At 46.6% G+C, this 14873-nt stretch overlaps 1 protein-coding gene across 2 annotated transcripts in view; it reads left to right on the top strand.

Annotated features, from left to right (window-relative positions):
• Positions 1-14873, top strand: part of GTF3C1 (general transcription factor IIIC subunit 1) — a 79707-nt gene that overhangs the window by 9075 nt on the left and 55759 nt on the right. For both annotated transcript variants that reach the window (XM_061401485.1, XM_061401486.1), the window contains exons 5-6: positions 3548-3644; positions 9423-9546. In XM_061401485.1, the coding sequence (XP_061257469.1) occupies positions 3548-3644; positions 9423-9546 (221 nt within the window). The remainder of the gene's footprint in view (positions 1-3547; positions 3645-9422; positions 9547-14873) is intronic.

The following is a 14873-nucleotide window of genomic DNA, read 5'->3' as shown; positions in this document are numbered from 1 at the left end:
TCACATTTTGTGCCTGAATTTTAAAAAAGCTGAACTTCTTTGTGAAATCATCCCTATCCTCTCTTGCCATCTGATTTATAAGGAAATGTGTAAATAGATGCCTCCTAAAACTTTACGGTATTGTTGACTCAAAAAATACAACCTCAAAGTTGAGGATTATATTTTATTCGGTGGGAATTTTTAGGACTTTAAGCCTCAAAGGCAGCATCTCAAGCAACCCTGAGAGAACTGCTCTGAGGAGACGAGGTAGGGAGAACCAGGTTATATAGAAGTTTTGCAACAAAGGGCGTGAAGAATGGAATTATTTCCTGCCGTATCAGTAAGCAAGGATGTCACAGACATCAGGAGTTACACCCATCCTGCTTGAGCCGGTGAGCCCTGAGGAAACTCAGGATGTGAGAACGTAGGATTCAGGCCTAGATAGCTGAGGAGCTCATCAAAAGAATGATTTCAGTAAGCCCTGGCTCTTGCGTCTTCCCACACGAAGAAAAGCACTTAATTCCTTAACTTGGCATATCTGGTTTTCCCTGGTTGAGAACTAAGACCTCAAATGCCAGCATGCCCCTCCCCCCTGAAAAGGACCAACCCACAGACAAATTAAAAAGACATGATTCGATCAACAAACTTAAACTTTAATACCAAATAGCAGCTTAATATTGAATATTTCCCAGTTCCCGTGAACCTGAAAGTCATTTTGGCCAGTTTCTTTTCTTTAATTTGTAAGCTCTTACTTTTAAATTGAATAGAGCGCTTTATTAATTCAGCTTTTTTTAATTGAAGTATAGTTGATTACGGTGCTGTGCCAGTCTCTACTGTATAGCCAAGTTACTCAGTTACGCACATGTAGACATTGGTTTTTATAGTCTTTTCCATTATGGTTTATCACAGGGTACTGAGTGTAGTTCCCCGTGCTGTGCGTTAGGAGCTTGCTGTTTATCCACCCTGTATGTAACAGTTTACATCTGCTCATCCCCATCTCTCAGTCCCTTTTCTCTTCCCGTGCCCTCCCCCTCGGTAACCACAAGTCTGTGCTCTATGTCTGTGAGCGTGTTTCTGTTTTATAGATAGGTTTGTTTGTGCCATATTTTAGAGTCCACGTGTAAGTGACATCATATGGTGTGTAAATTCAGTGTTGATAATACTTTGCCCAGGTAGAGATATCTCATGTATAACACGTGCACAGACATACAGTGTAAACAGGCAAAACTGGAGATCTCATGGCTTCACTTAAAAAAAAAGCTCCTCATGAGTCAGGTATCGCAGCGTAAACTTGTGTGTGCGCGCACAGCCGCTCAGTCAGATCTGACTCTGTGATCCCATGGACTGTAGCCTGCCAGGTTCCTCTGTCGGTGGAATTTTCCAGGCAAGAATACTAGAGCGGGTTGCCTGTTCCTACTCTAGGGGATCTTCCCGACCCAGGAGACAATGTAAACTTACTAGTTTACGAAGAACAGTTGGAATACATTGAAGTTGCTTGCTCAGATGACTAAGGCTTTACTATTTGTAAAATTTGGCCGAGGGAGTATTCCCTGTGGTTTGAATTTTAAAACTGCCACTTTTTTTTTTCCTCTTGGTTTCAGGTCTTGCCTGATTGACCTAATTAATGAGGCTCAATCTCAGATCCTTATGACCTATACTTTATATTTCTGGTTTGTAGAGATTTGCAAGAGAAAGACATCCCCCCAAGAGCAGGTCTGTCACCTAAATGATTCTGAAAGATTGATTTGTCTGACTTTATGTTATCAGTGAGACAATAAGTAAACTAAAGTTTATGAGTTCTGTGTTCTAAAACTTAGAATTTATCATGCCTCCAAAGGCTTGTATAAGGTGTTCAGCAAATATCTTCTGAGTTTACAAGTTAAACCCAGAGCAAAATCACCGTTTTTATTTTTATTAGCCCTTGAATGTTAATTTCCATTTTGACTTATTTGTATGGCTCAGGTAACCCTATTGGTTTCCTTTAACGGTTAAGTTAATATTTCCTGAGAGGTACATTTCTTGATATATACCTGGTCTTACAATACAACACGGGGGACACATTCCCCAATGAAACACGTCTGCCCCACAATATAATTAAGCAAAAGAGATGTAAGCATCTTAAATAAAGCCCAGTTAAATATACCAATTTTATACACTTTCATCTCAATTCTGTCTACTTTGATACCTTTTAACTTTGGTCTTCATTAGGATCTAATCAATAAGCTTTGATCTTACAGGAGGAGTTTCAGAAGTTTTTCTTTCCTTCTTTTATTTCCTGTCCATTTTATCAGTTTATATAAAGGGCTCTGGGATCCCCAGAGTAGGGTTGAGCCAAGGAGCTCAGGCCCTTTGGCCCAAATAGTTGCTGGTTGGCTATCTCAGTGTAAATTTTTTTGTTCCCTTTATATGTAAAAGGGAAGGTTGCTTAGTCGTGTCCAGCTCTTTGCGACCCCATAGACTATATAGTCCATGGAATTTTCCAGGCCAGAATACTGGAGTGGGTAGCCTTTCCTTTCTCCAGGGGATCTTCCCAACCCAGGGATCAAACCCAGGTCTCCCACATTGCAGGCGGATTCTTTACCAGCTAAGCCACAAGAGAAGCCCTCCCTTTATATAATTTATATTTATTTGTTGTTGTTGTTTAGTCACTAAGTTGTGTCCGACTCTTGCAACCTCATGGACTGTAGCCCACCAGGCTCCTCTGTCCATGGGATTTCCCAGGCAAGAATACTGGAGTGGGTTCCCATTTCCTTCTGCAGGGGATCTTCCCAACCCAGGGATCGAACCTGCATCTCCTGCATTGGCGGGCAGATTCTTTACCACTGAGCCACCAGGGAAGCCCAAATTTATATTTATACTTATATAATTTTGTACATATTTAAACTGTACATTAATGGTACATAAACTGTAAATGGTAAATAGAATGACTTATTTAACTTTTAATGTTGAGGACCAGTTAGGACATCCTTTTTTGTTGCATTTAACCTTAGGAAGTGTAATATCAAAACCCGGTGTTTTAATCACATAAATGTCCATCTTGTTTAACCCATTTTTAATAACCATCTAAAGATGTCTTTATTCATTTGACTTAAGTCCTGTTTTAAAAAATTTCTACCTTCTTGGAAAAAGTATCTTTCCTCATAAATTTATTTCCTGTTAACCATGATTATTCTAATCTTTTTCTTAGCATCTGTAAGACCCATTGAGGGATAGCACAGACCACAAATAAAACTTCCCAAACCAGTTTTTCTCTGTTTTAAATTAAAGAAATTCTTCAGTATGATCAAAAGATGTAAGCATTTTAAACAATCATTTCCTGAAAGTTTTAGCCACAGAGTGCAGTCTGTACACTGCTGCTAGTTAGGTGACCTTGGCCGTGTGACTGAACCACTCAGACCGCCCCCCCCACCCCAGTCTTCCCACTGTAAAGGACAGGAGTTGTTCTCTTGAGACTGAAGACCAAGGTTCCGTAGTTTGATATGTTGTCATATAAACCTTGACATCTTTTAAAAAATAGGCAGTCATTACTAATAGGTCTAAAAAAATGAAGTGTTTGTGTTTCTCACAGGAGGAGCAAATACGACATCCTCATGGAGAAGCTTTCAACTCTACTGAGCGCACGGAATAACCGGACTGAGACCCTGGGAAAGCTGAGGGAGGAACTGGTGAGCTGCCGGCTGCCCTCGTGCGGGCCTGAATGCGTCCGTGCCCCAGTGGGCATCTTTGTCAAATGAAGGCTCTGTGCATTGCAGTCAAGAGCTCTGTTACGGACTTGACCACCCCCAGCCCCTCGTGAAACAAGCAGAGTTTTCCTTTGGTTTATACAGAATGAAAAAGGGCTCAGTCTTTCATTTAAACCCCTCCTGCTCTTGGGTGGCCTTGGTTTTCCCCTGGGGTTTGTGCCAAGTCCAGCTATAAAAGTTCCCGTGGAGCGGTGAATCTGGGCATTAAGATTTACTTTCATAATCAGTTCATTTCATAATCAGGCTTATAATTTTCTTCCCACTGGTATTGTAACCATGTAACTCAGATTGGGACTTGAAGCTCAGCTTCTTGATATCTCCTTGTAGAAGGAATTCAGAGAGAGACAAAGTGATAGGTAAGAAGTGGATTCACTTAGGAGCACACTCCACAGATAGAGTGTGGGCCATCCCCAAAGGCAGAGCAGCCCAAAAATGTGGTGTGGTTGGTTTTTATGGGCTGGGTAGTTTCATAGGCTAATGAGGGGGAGGATTATCCCAACTATTTCAGGGGAAGGGATGGGGATTTCCAGGAATTGGGTCACCACCCACTTTTTGGCCTCTGCTGTTAGCCCCAGAACCGTCATAGCGCCTGTGGGGGTGTTGTTTAGCTTGCTGATGTGTGATGATGGGCACATGCTGAGGCTCGAGGTCTAGTGGAAGCCCACTCGTCCACCATCTTGGACTTAATTTGGTTTAATCAGTTTGTGTCATGTCCCTGGGCTGTGTCATTCTTTTAAAGTTTGTGCCCTGCCCCCTTCCCTCCTGTTTCAGGTTTTGTTTTTTTTAAAGATTTGTTTGTTTGTGTGTTTCCTCTGTTTCTTGGCCAAGCTGGATCTCAGTTTCAGCTTGAGGGACCTTTAGTTGTGGCTTGCAAATTCTTAGCTGCACCACATTGAATCTAGTTCCTGACCAGGGCCCCCTGCATCGGGAGCTCAGCCTTAGTGGCTGGACCACCAGGGAAGTCCCCTGTTTCCAGTTTTATACTGAAATAGCAGGGTGACTGTACTGAGAAGAGGTGAGACGACACAGGGAATAAAGCAGTTATGGGTGGACCTGCTTCATCTCTGGGCCCAGGAACCGAGGCGGTGATGAAGAGAGAGTGAGGGGAGAAAGCACTGGGGTTGGGGGGCTACTGCTTCCCGTCTGAAGTGAGCGCTCTTTGGTAGAAGTTCAGAAAGAGCCGACACTGAAAATGGGAAGAAAATAAGATTGCCCTGCAGGTGAAACGGTAGGACCTAAAGTCAAGGTTTGCCGGGTCATAGTAATTAGTCCCCAGAAGAGCCTGCAGTCTTATGACAGCCTCCAGCAAGATTCTAGCTCCTCACCTGTGCTGCCCTGGGGAGGCCCTGCTCCCTGATCTCACTGTGCAGAGAGAAGGGAGACCTGTCTCCTCTACGGCTCAATTCATCACATGCCCATCTATTTGAAACAGAAGTTATGGGGCTTCCCTGATGGTCCAGTGGTTAGGACACCGTGCTTTTACTTCCAAGGGCCTGGGTTCAATCCCTGCTTGGGGAACTAACATCCTATAAGCCACAGGATGAAGCCAAAAAATAAAAAAGCAGAGATTATGAATCGAGCTCGTGGGTCAGATCTGGCCTGCACATTGTTAAGAAGAACTTTGGCGTAGTAGTAGGGTCTTTTAAGAAATGAGATTTTGCATCAAAATCTTAAGTTATCAGCTTCTCTTGAAATATCAGAGGCTCTGGCCAGCCTGGGCCTGTGGTCTCTCGTGACAGCAGTTACATGGAGCTGGCTGTTCGCTGGCCAGTGCCCATCCTGCCGGCCCCTCTACTCCCATCCCAGGTCCCTTACACCTCCTGTCAGCTCTCAGGCACCTGGGCAGTGCCTTTTGTCTCTCTGTGAGCACTGCTGCTGAGTAGGAGGAAGTATTTCTCAGTATCTGAGTATCTGTCAAAAGTGGGGAATAAAAGGTAGACTGACAAGGCCTCTTCCTGAGAGACCCTAGTCAAGAATAAGGAGACTCCTACACGTTCAGTGAAGAAATACCTGCCCCACTGTATTCTTTCTGTTGTCTGTCCAGCCCATATGGACACTGGAGATTGATATCCTCTGCCCTTCGGAGTTACTCGAGGGTGGAGAGAGGGGGTGGATCCAGTCTCAGGTCAGCACTGGGGAAGAGCTAAGTGACAGAATTTGACTGATAAAGGACATTGTTTATTCATTTATTTATTCATTCATTCAACAGATACTCTAATTTTTTTAAAAAACTTATTTATTTTTGGCCGTGCTGGGTCTTCGTGCTTTCTTTTCTCTAGTTATGGCAAGCAGGGGCTCCTCTCTAGTTGCTTCTCTTGTTTCAGCCAGCAGGCTCTAGCGGGTGGGCTCAGTCATTAGGGCTCAGGGGCTTAGTCGCCCCACAGCATATGGGATCTTCGCAGATCAGGGATCAAACCTGTATTGGCAGGCGGATTCTTTACCACTGACGCACCAGGGAAACCCGCAACAGATACCTCAGTGAGTGTCCACTCGGAGTCAGAACTGTGTTCCGCAGCACAGTGACAGAAATTAACCAAGGTGACAGTCTCAGGCTGTCGCGGAGCCGTCTAATGGGAGAGACTGACATGACGACACGCTCAGGCCAGACTGCTCCTTGGAAGGATGCGTCTGAGCTCCGTGAAAGGAGAGCTGGGAGAAGCTTTGTAGAGTGAGTTCCAGCTGCGCTGGGCTTTGTAGATGAGATGAGCCCCAAGGACACATGGGGAGACCGGCTGGAGCAAAGGCTTGGGGCAGTGGGAGGTGCTGGGGGTTTCCGAGGTTGGCAGTGACCCAGGGGCAGCCAGGCAGCAGGGTGCCCCTCAGGAGTAGTAAGAGAGGCGGCAGGAAAGGAAAGTTGGGGCCAGATAAGGAAGGTCTCAAGTGCCAGGCTGAGGAGTTGGGTTTCAGCCTTAAGCCTGAGGAATTGCTGGTGGCAGTTTCTAAGTAGAGATGACGTGGAAGTATGTGCGCGCTCAGTCGTGTCTGACTCTTTGGGATTCCATGGACTGGCGCCAACCAGGCTCCTCTGTCCATGGGATTTTCCAAGCATGAATACTAGAATGGGTTGCCATTTCCTACTCCAGGGAATCTTCCTGACCCAGGGATCGAACCCAGGTCTCCTGCATTGCAGGTGGATTCTTCACCTTCTGAGCCACCAAGAAGTCCAGAAGAAGAATGTTTAGGAAATAAGCTGGTGGGCAGAGGGGAGGTTGGAGGCCGGGTGTGGAGGTGGGTGTTGGGGCCTCAGAATAGGGGGGTGACTTGGTGAGGGACTGAAGCTAGGGTGTGAGTGTTGGGGGAGGGGGACAAAGGAGAAGGAATCTGTTGTCTGTCTTGAGTGACAGCCCCTCCCTAGGGTGGACCAGAGCTTGAGGGTAGGCACCTGCTGGCAGGGACCCTGTGTGCCGACCACCCACCATAAGGACGGCCCTACACGTGTGAACGCTCAGCCCGTGTTTGTTGAATGAGTATATGACTGAGGTAGACAGTTCAGAAAGAGGAGCGAGTTTGCTCAAGGACGAGGCATATAATAGTTGTAGTTGTTATTTTTTTTTTTTTTTTTGCCTCACTGTGGGGCTTGTAGGATCTTAGTTCTCTGACCTGGGATCAAACCCTCACCCCCTGCCTACATTGGAAGCATGGAGTCTTAGCCATTGGATCACGGGAGAAGTCTCATGACAAATTTGATTGTAGGATTTATAGAGTATGGAGATCTTTGGGACTTTGACTTGGTAATAATGTCTGTACAGTAGCTGGAAATAGGGGTAGAGAAGGCTGAGCAGGATTTAGTAAATAATTAGCCTCCAGACGAGGTGGATGCTTTGAATGTGGATGCTGTCTTTCAGGGGAGTGGGAGGGAGGCTAACCTCTCTCCTTAGCTGGGCAGATTGTGCAAGTCCTCCATGGAAGCCCCCTGTAAGGGAAGGACTCCACCGCCCTCCATCCTGTGGGCAGGTCATGGGAGTCCTCCTTGGCAGCTCTCCTGTAGGGTGGTCCAGGGCTCAGGGCTATATGTAGAGTGCTGGGGTTTGATGGATGGGTGTCTTCAAGGACTTTCCATGGCGCTGGGGGCACAGCTAGATTTACGATAGGTGCCATTTACGTGCCATGGGGCTGAATGTGTCTGTGAGTTGTCTATATTTCTTTGATGACCATATGTTCTGCTGCCGAGCAGCCAGGCTCATCTGAGAGGTGATCATGTGTACGCGGCCGCAGCAACCCTGGGCCACGCGCTCTCTCTCTCCCCGCCCAGAGTGTAGAAGGGAGGCTGGGAGACGCCACATACGCGGCCGCAGCAACCCTGGGCCACGCGCTCTCTCTCTCTCCCCGTGGGCCACGCGCTCTCTCTCTCCCCCACAGTGTAGAAGGGAGGCTGGGAGACGCCACAGACCACTCCTGGCAGCGCCTCCTTTGGATCAGGTGATCGCCTCCCTCGCTGGTCTAGAGGTGGCGGAATGAAACGGCCCCTAGTGGCCTGGAGGGTGGTATGAAGTATTTGAGGGCGTTCCCTGGTGGCCTGGAGGTTAGGAGTCAGCGCTTTCACTGCTGTGGCCTGTGTTCCATTCCTGGCCAGGGGAACCTGAATTCCTGGAAGCCATGTGGTGCAGCCAAAAACAACAAAAAATTTTTCTTGACATCAGTACGGATTCAAGAAATCTTCCACTTTCCTCTTAGCTATCCTGAGAGAAAAGCAGCACAAAAAGGGTGATAAACAGGACTGCCCTTCAGCCTCACCGTGTAAGGGGTCCGATGGCTGGGGAAGGCTGGGGCGTCCAGGCCAGGTGTGCGTGTCTTGAAGGAGCAGCTGGTCCTCACCTCCCGCCGGCTACTGTTGTGATGAACCACAAGCTAGGACTTGTTGCCACATCCTGTTTTCTGAGAGAAGCCAGAATCTGTTGTGGGTTTTTTTTCCTTTTTTTTTTTTTTAGCATGATATCTCTCACTTTTCAATGTTGGCAAGTAACTTTCTTTCTTCAAAAAAAGAAAAAAACGCATGTAGATGGAAACACAGGCCTGCACTGGTGGCGGCTGTTTGGTAACCCTGACAGCTTTAGGAATAGATATGGTTATTTTGGTTTTTCCACTGGACCGCAAGGGAAGTCCCTAAAGGTTTTTTCTTTTCTTTAACCTAAAAGTTTTTTAATTTAATTTTTTTTTCCCTCTTTCACTGCCTGTGAGAGTTGTGTGTATGTCTGTATATATCTATTAATAATTTAATAGTAGGGACTTCCCTGGTGGTCCAGTGGTTAAGACTCCACACTTCCACTGCAGGGGCCGAGGATCTGATCCCTGGTCAGGGAACTAAGATCCTGCTACATGGCATGGCCCCCCACCCCCAGAAATTAATAGTACACTTACTTGGTTAAAAAACCAAAACACTTATGAAAAAGTATACGGGAAATCGTCTAGTGCTGCCCCCAACTGCCTCATTCTCACCCCTTTGAGGTGTATCCTTTCAGGATCTTTTCAGGCAAATCTCTTTCCCCCTTTCATCATCAAAAAGTAGCATGGTCTCTATGCTGCTCCAGACTCATTTTGTTCCCGGGACAAGGTGGCTGGGTGGTATTTCCTCATTAGTGCCCCCAGTGTTTCCTCATTCAAGATCATCAGTTAACTTGGTCCCCGCTTGTTCATTTACACGGGCCTCTGGTAGTTTCACACGGCGTGCTCGAACCTAACCGCCGCATTTACATGTTGCAGGGACTGTGCGAGAGGACATTCAAGCGCCTGTACCAGTACATGCTGAACGCGGGGCTGGCCAAGGTGGTGCCTCTTCCCTTAAAAGAGATCCACCCTGAACGTGGACCTTGCAAGACCAAGAAAGGTAAAGGCAGGCTCAGCCGTTCACTGGGCTGCTCGGCCGGCTTTCACTTCTCGCCTCTAAGCACCAGCCTGTCTTCTTACCACATTCTGCCCTGCAGTGGGATGACATCACGTTATTTATTCAGTTCTTTATTGCTCAGTGCCTGTCTTAGGACCTTCTATATATAAAGCACTCAGGAAATGTTTGCTGAATGAAACCTGTGCTCATTCTCAGCAAACATGTCTATATGGATGTCCCTCCAACATCTCCCATTCCTGGTGTTCAGAAACCAAATTCCTCTTTTTCTTCTTATCTAAACCCTCTTATTCATTCTTCAGCCAGTATTTTTAGAGTACCTGATCTGTGTTGCATGATCGCATTTTCTAGCCCTGCAAGGTCGGTGTTATTATCACCATTTTAAAGGTAAGAAAAGTTAAGTTTAAGAGATGATGAGTAACATACATGAGGTTAAGCAATCAGAAAGTGGCACAGGTGAGATTTGAACCTTACAAGAAAGTTAAACTAAGGACAATGGACTATGGAACTTTAAAAACCTTTAGTCCTTTGCTTTTTCTCTCTTCTTGATTTTTATCCCATGCTCCCTCTGGATTAATGAAAATCATTTAAAAAGCTGAGGGTCATAGCTGTCAGTAAAAGATGACAGAAGGAATAGATGTGTTTATCTGTACTCTTCCCAGCTCCTCCCTAGCAATCATAGGAATGTGACAGCAAGGAGATTGTCAGCTTTTTTGTGCTCGGAGGCAGATGGATAAATGATAACTGGCCAAGCAGACTGGAAAGCTGAATGCCTGTGCGGGACAGTAGCCAAAAATGGAAACCTCAAACCTGAGATAAACCAGGGCCCTCTGAAAGCCCCAGTTTGGATGGAGCTAAGTCTGTCTGAAGAACCATTGCACCCCCCAGGTCCCCTCCCCTAGTTGGTATAGAAGGTAGCAAGCCGGTTCCCACAAAGACAGAGGTCTGGACTTTGTGGCTTAACAGTCCTTCCTCATTAGCACCTCCAGTGAATCCTCATTCCTTGGACATACCTCCAGAGAGGATGCACTGGGGACTTCCTGGTGGTCCAGTGGTTAAGCGTCCACCGGCCAGCCCAGGTGACACATTGGGAAGATCCCACATGCTGAGGAGCAACTAAGCCCGTGTGCCACAGCTGTTAAGCCCCTGAACCCTAGTGCCTGTGCGCCTCACAAGAGAGGTCGCCACAGCGAGAAGCCTGTGCACCACAACAAAGAGGAGCTCCTGCTTGCCGCAGCTAGAGAAAGCCCACAGGAAGCACTGAAGACCCATTGCAGCCATAAGTAAATACGTTTTTTAAAAGAGAGAAGATGCACTGGAGGCTTTCGAGACTCAGACATGAGATGCAGCTGGAGACAGGGTACAAAGCTGATAACAGGCGATGTGTAATCTCCATACACTGTGAGGTAGGAGTTCTCCCTGCATTCCCCCGTGGCTCCTAGAACACTGGCAGCCAAGCTTACACAGTCCTCGAGGCCAGCAGCTGGAGGATTCTTTTCTGTAGAAACTGACCAGTCCAAGAGAAAAAGTTCTCTAGATCCTGAAATTTAGGTGTTTCCTAGTACAGTAGCCAGCTTGTGCCTGCTCACCCTTCATGGAAGTCCACACACTGGCATTCTCTCCCCAGCCTGCAAAACACAGGTGTTTTAAAATATTTTAATGCAGCATTTTAATGTTTCACCAAGCAGCTGAGAACACTTAACATGAATGTAAGAGACACAAATTAACCTAGGAAATAGAAGCAAAATGAGGAGTAGAGAAAAACAAAGGGGGAAGAGAAGATACTGCATCCAAGAAACCAGAGCAAGAGGCTATGAATAAAGGAGGGACATGCAGAAAATAAAAAGGAGTTCTTAGAAGTAAATAGGACTACTGCAGTACGGGAGACCTGGGTTCGATCCCTGGTCAGGAAGATCCCCTGAGGAGGGTATGGCAACCCACTCCAGTATTCTTGCTTTGACAGTCCCCATGATGGGCTACAGTCAGTGGGGTTGCAAAGAGCTGGACACGACTGAGTGACTAAGTGACTAAGCAGAGCACATTGCAATGCAAGATTTAGTGGAAGGAAAGATAGTGAGAGAAAGTCGAGAAAATCTCCCCAGGAAGAATAGGAACTCAAAAGGGATAGAAATAGGAGAGTTCAGTTGAAAATATGAAGCTGAGCCTCAAAGATCCAACCTCCACACAGTCGGGGCTTGAGTTGGGGGCGGAGGAAGGGAGTGTGTTCAGGAGAGTAGAAAGGAGGAGATGACAGTCAGGAAATGACAGACATGGAATTTTCCCCAGATCTGAAGGAGTCAAGTTCTAGATCAAAAGACCGAGCAGATGTCTAGCATGGTGAACATGAAGAAACCCACACCAAGATCTGACAGACTGGGACTTCAGAAGCCTGGGGCTGAAGAGCCTCCAGAGAGGAGATATCCGACTTCCCCAGTAGTAACAGAAGCTGGAGACCTTGGTGCAGCATCAGCCACTTTCTGAAAGGGATGGACTTTCACTTTGGACATCTTTATTCACCATTACCATCAACGAGGTGTGAGAACATTTTCATACAAGCGGATTGGAAACAATTCATCTCTCATCTTCCAAGTTCCCTTTTTGGAAGCGACAGGAGGATGTACGCCATCAAATGACAGACCAAACCAGGAGACAGGAAAGCATGGGGTCCAGAAAGAGCCAGGACAAGGGGAGCCCTGGGGAGATGATGAAGGGAAATCATTATGACAGACACTAGCAGGGCAGGAGTCCATACAAAGCATGAGGTGCTGAGTGCCTGTGGACGTGTGTCGGGAAAGTTGTGTGCTGGCAGTGATTCTGAGTGAGTATTAGTGATCTGTACAGAGAAAACCAAGCAAATGGGAAAAAAAGATACAAACACCAGTTAAAACTAAAAGGTGTATAGTTTTAAAACTTAGAGCATAGCAAGTAACCTAAGGAGACTGCTAACAGCTCTGGAGAATGTGTGCTAAATGAGGACAGACCAGAGCTCTGCCTGCAGGAGGAGGTGGTGTGCCTTTTGAGTGACTGAACTGCCAGTCTGAGGGAGCTGTGTCTCTTCCTCTACTTCCTTTTTCAGTTACTGGAATCACTGCCCACCCTGTCTGACTTCCTTGTGTCTGAAAGTCTTGTGAAGGAGATGGTAACACACTGATATGACCACACAACAGGTGTATAAAAACCAGGAGCCCCTGGAGATAGGGAAGCCCCCCTCGAGCAGACTTCAACTTATAAGTGTCTTTGATGCTGAGTAGGTGTGTGACTGGTTGAATGACTGGAATTCCTCAAGGGAAGCAGTGGGGAGCATCAGCCTTTGGTAGACAGGGAAGCAGGAAGTTCCCCTGGCTCCTGAGCAGGCAAGAAAAGGCTCTGGGAACTGAGAGGTGTGCTAGGGATTTCCACCTAGCATTTGATTTGGAAATAGGATTATCTGAATGCTGAAAATAGCGTGACCTGTGGCTCTAATAAGCATTTTTATTTCTGACCTATTGAAAAAAAGTCACTTTGGTAGCTCAAATGGTAAAGAATCTGCCTGCAGTGCGGGAGACCTGGGTTCAATCCCTGGGTTGGGAAGATCCCCTGGAGTGGGCATGGCAACCCACTGTAGTATTCTTGCCTAGAGAAGTCCATGGACAGAGGAACCTGGTGGGCTACAGACCATGGGGTCTCAAAGAGTCAGACACAGCTGAGCGACTAACACACACATTCAAAGAAAGGCATTAAATATAAGCAGATGAATCTAAGAAAAAAATAGCTTTAAATATATATGTGAATACATACATACATACATACATATATATATATATATATATATATTTGTTTATTTTGCTGGATTTCTCCATGGTTTGAGGTCCCTGTGTTACAGGAAAGAGAATGGGGTGTGACAGGATGGTTATATCCCAGATCACATCCACATCCCTGGGACAGTCACCAATATGCATTCTTGGCTTCACCATGGGAAAGGATTCAAGCATGAGCCATAATAAAGTGAAAAAAGGTTTATTCAGGGAGGAATCACTCCACAGACAGAGTGTGGGGCCTCTTGGAAGGCAAGAGAAGCACCAGGGTGTGGGTTGGTCAGTTTTTATAGGGGTGAGTAGTTACATAGGCTAATGAATGGGTGGAGTGTTCTGCTATTTGGGGGAAGAAGTGGGGATTTCCAGGATTTGCGCCACGGCCCCCTTTTCGACCTTTGTGGTCGTGGCTCCTCTGGGTATGTCATTTAGTGTGCTGATATATTACACTGAGGCGGAAGGTCTAGTGGAAGACGACCTTGCACCTGGTTGATTCTAATCATTTTATGTCACGTCTATGGGCCGTGTCATTCTCTTAGAAGTTGCACCTGCCCCCTTCATGGTCTCACCTAGAAATTCAAACTTGCCCCTTGAAACTAACAGATACCTGAGTGGACTTTGATGTAAGACAGCCTGGGTTGGAATTCTCGTCCTGTCACTTCCTAGTGGAATTTCCTTTGAGTTTTGACCGCTCTCTGCCTCAGTTTCCTCATCAGGATTATCTGGAGTAATACTAGAGCTTCTTTCCAGAGTGTTGTGGGACTTACAGGAGACAGTGTACACAGAGCAAGGCCTTTAGGCCGCCTCTGGCAGTGTATTTTGTTGGCGTCATGGAGTTTGTTTTAACTGTAGTTGTTGGCATTTAAAAATCAGAAATTTGACCTACAAAGTCAGACTTTCCACTCCTCTCTAAAAGTAAAACCAGGCGACATTGAACTGTATTTCTTTACTAGCAGTTAGCGAGGCAGAGAGGCGCCACCCCCTGTCGAGAGGACTCAGCTTCCCCATTTACCAAGCGCGCCCTGTTTGCTGCTGTGTAACCCACAGCGGCTTCAGTCTGGTATGTCATCTGCCTGAAGCTTCAAGGTGTGTTCACGTCCCAAGATGAGTGACCCTCATTTCCCGAGGCCCAACACCAGGAGGAAGGGTGAGCACGACTCACAGCGCCGGCTGGGTACTAAGGATGGCAGTGGTAAGGTTAAGAGGGCAAATACCTAAGCTGAGGAGATGACAGCATTTTCAGATTGTCATGCACACACTCAGTGAGCCCATTCTGGCCATTCAGGAGGCTCATCTCATGCCCATGTGTGATGTCAATACCTTGGCTCTCTGTACACTGATGCTGAACAGAAATATGGGGAAACAGAGTTGTGGAGAAGGAAAGTGGCTTTATTTCTTTGTCAGGCAAAGAAGAACACAGTAGGCTGGCTTCTCAAGAACCGTACCCCCTTCCCTGGGGAACAGGGAGAGCTCTTGTGGGCGAGGCTTCTGGTCGGGGGTTGGTGATATGGATCAAGGCAG

Source organism: Bos javanicus, chromosome 25, assembly GCF_032452875.1.
Source record: "Bos javanicus breed banteng chromosome 25, ARS-OSU_banteng_1.0, whole genome shotgun sequence".
NCBI classification, from domain to species: domain Eukaryota; kingdom Metazoa; phylum Chordata; class Mammalia; order Artiodactyla; family Bovidae; genus Bos; species Bos javanicus.
Note: the sequence above shows the minus strand (reverse complement) of the source record. Positions and strands in the feature narration are given on the sequence as shown.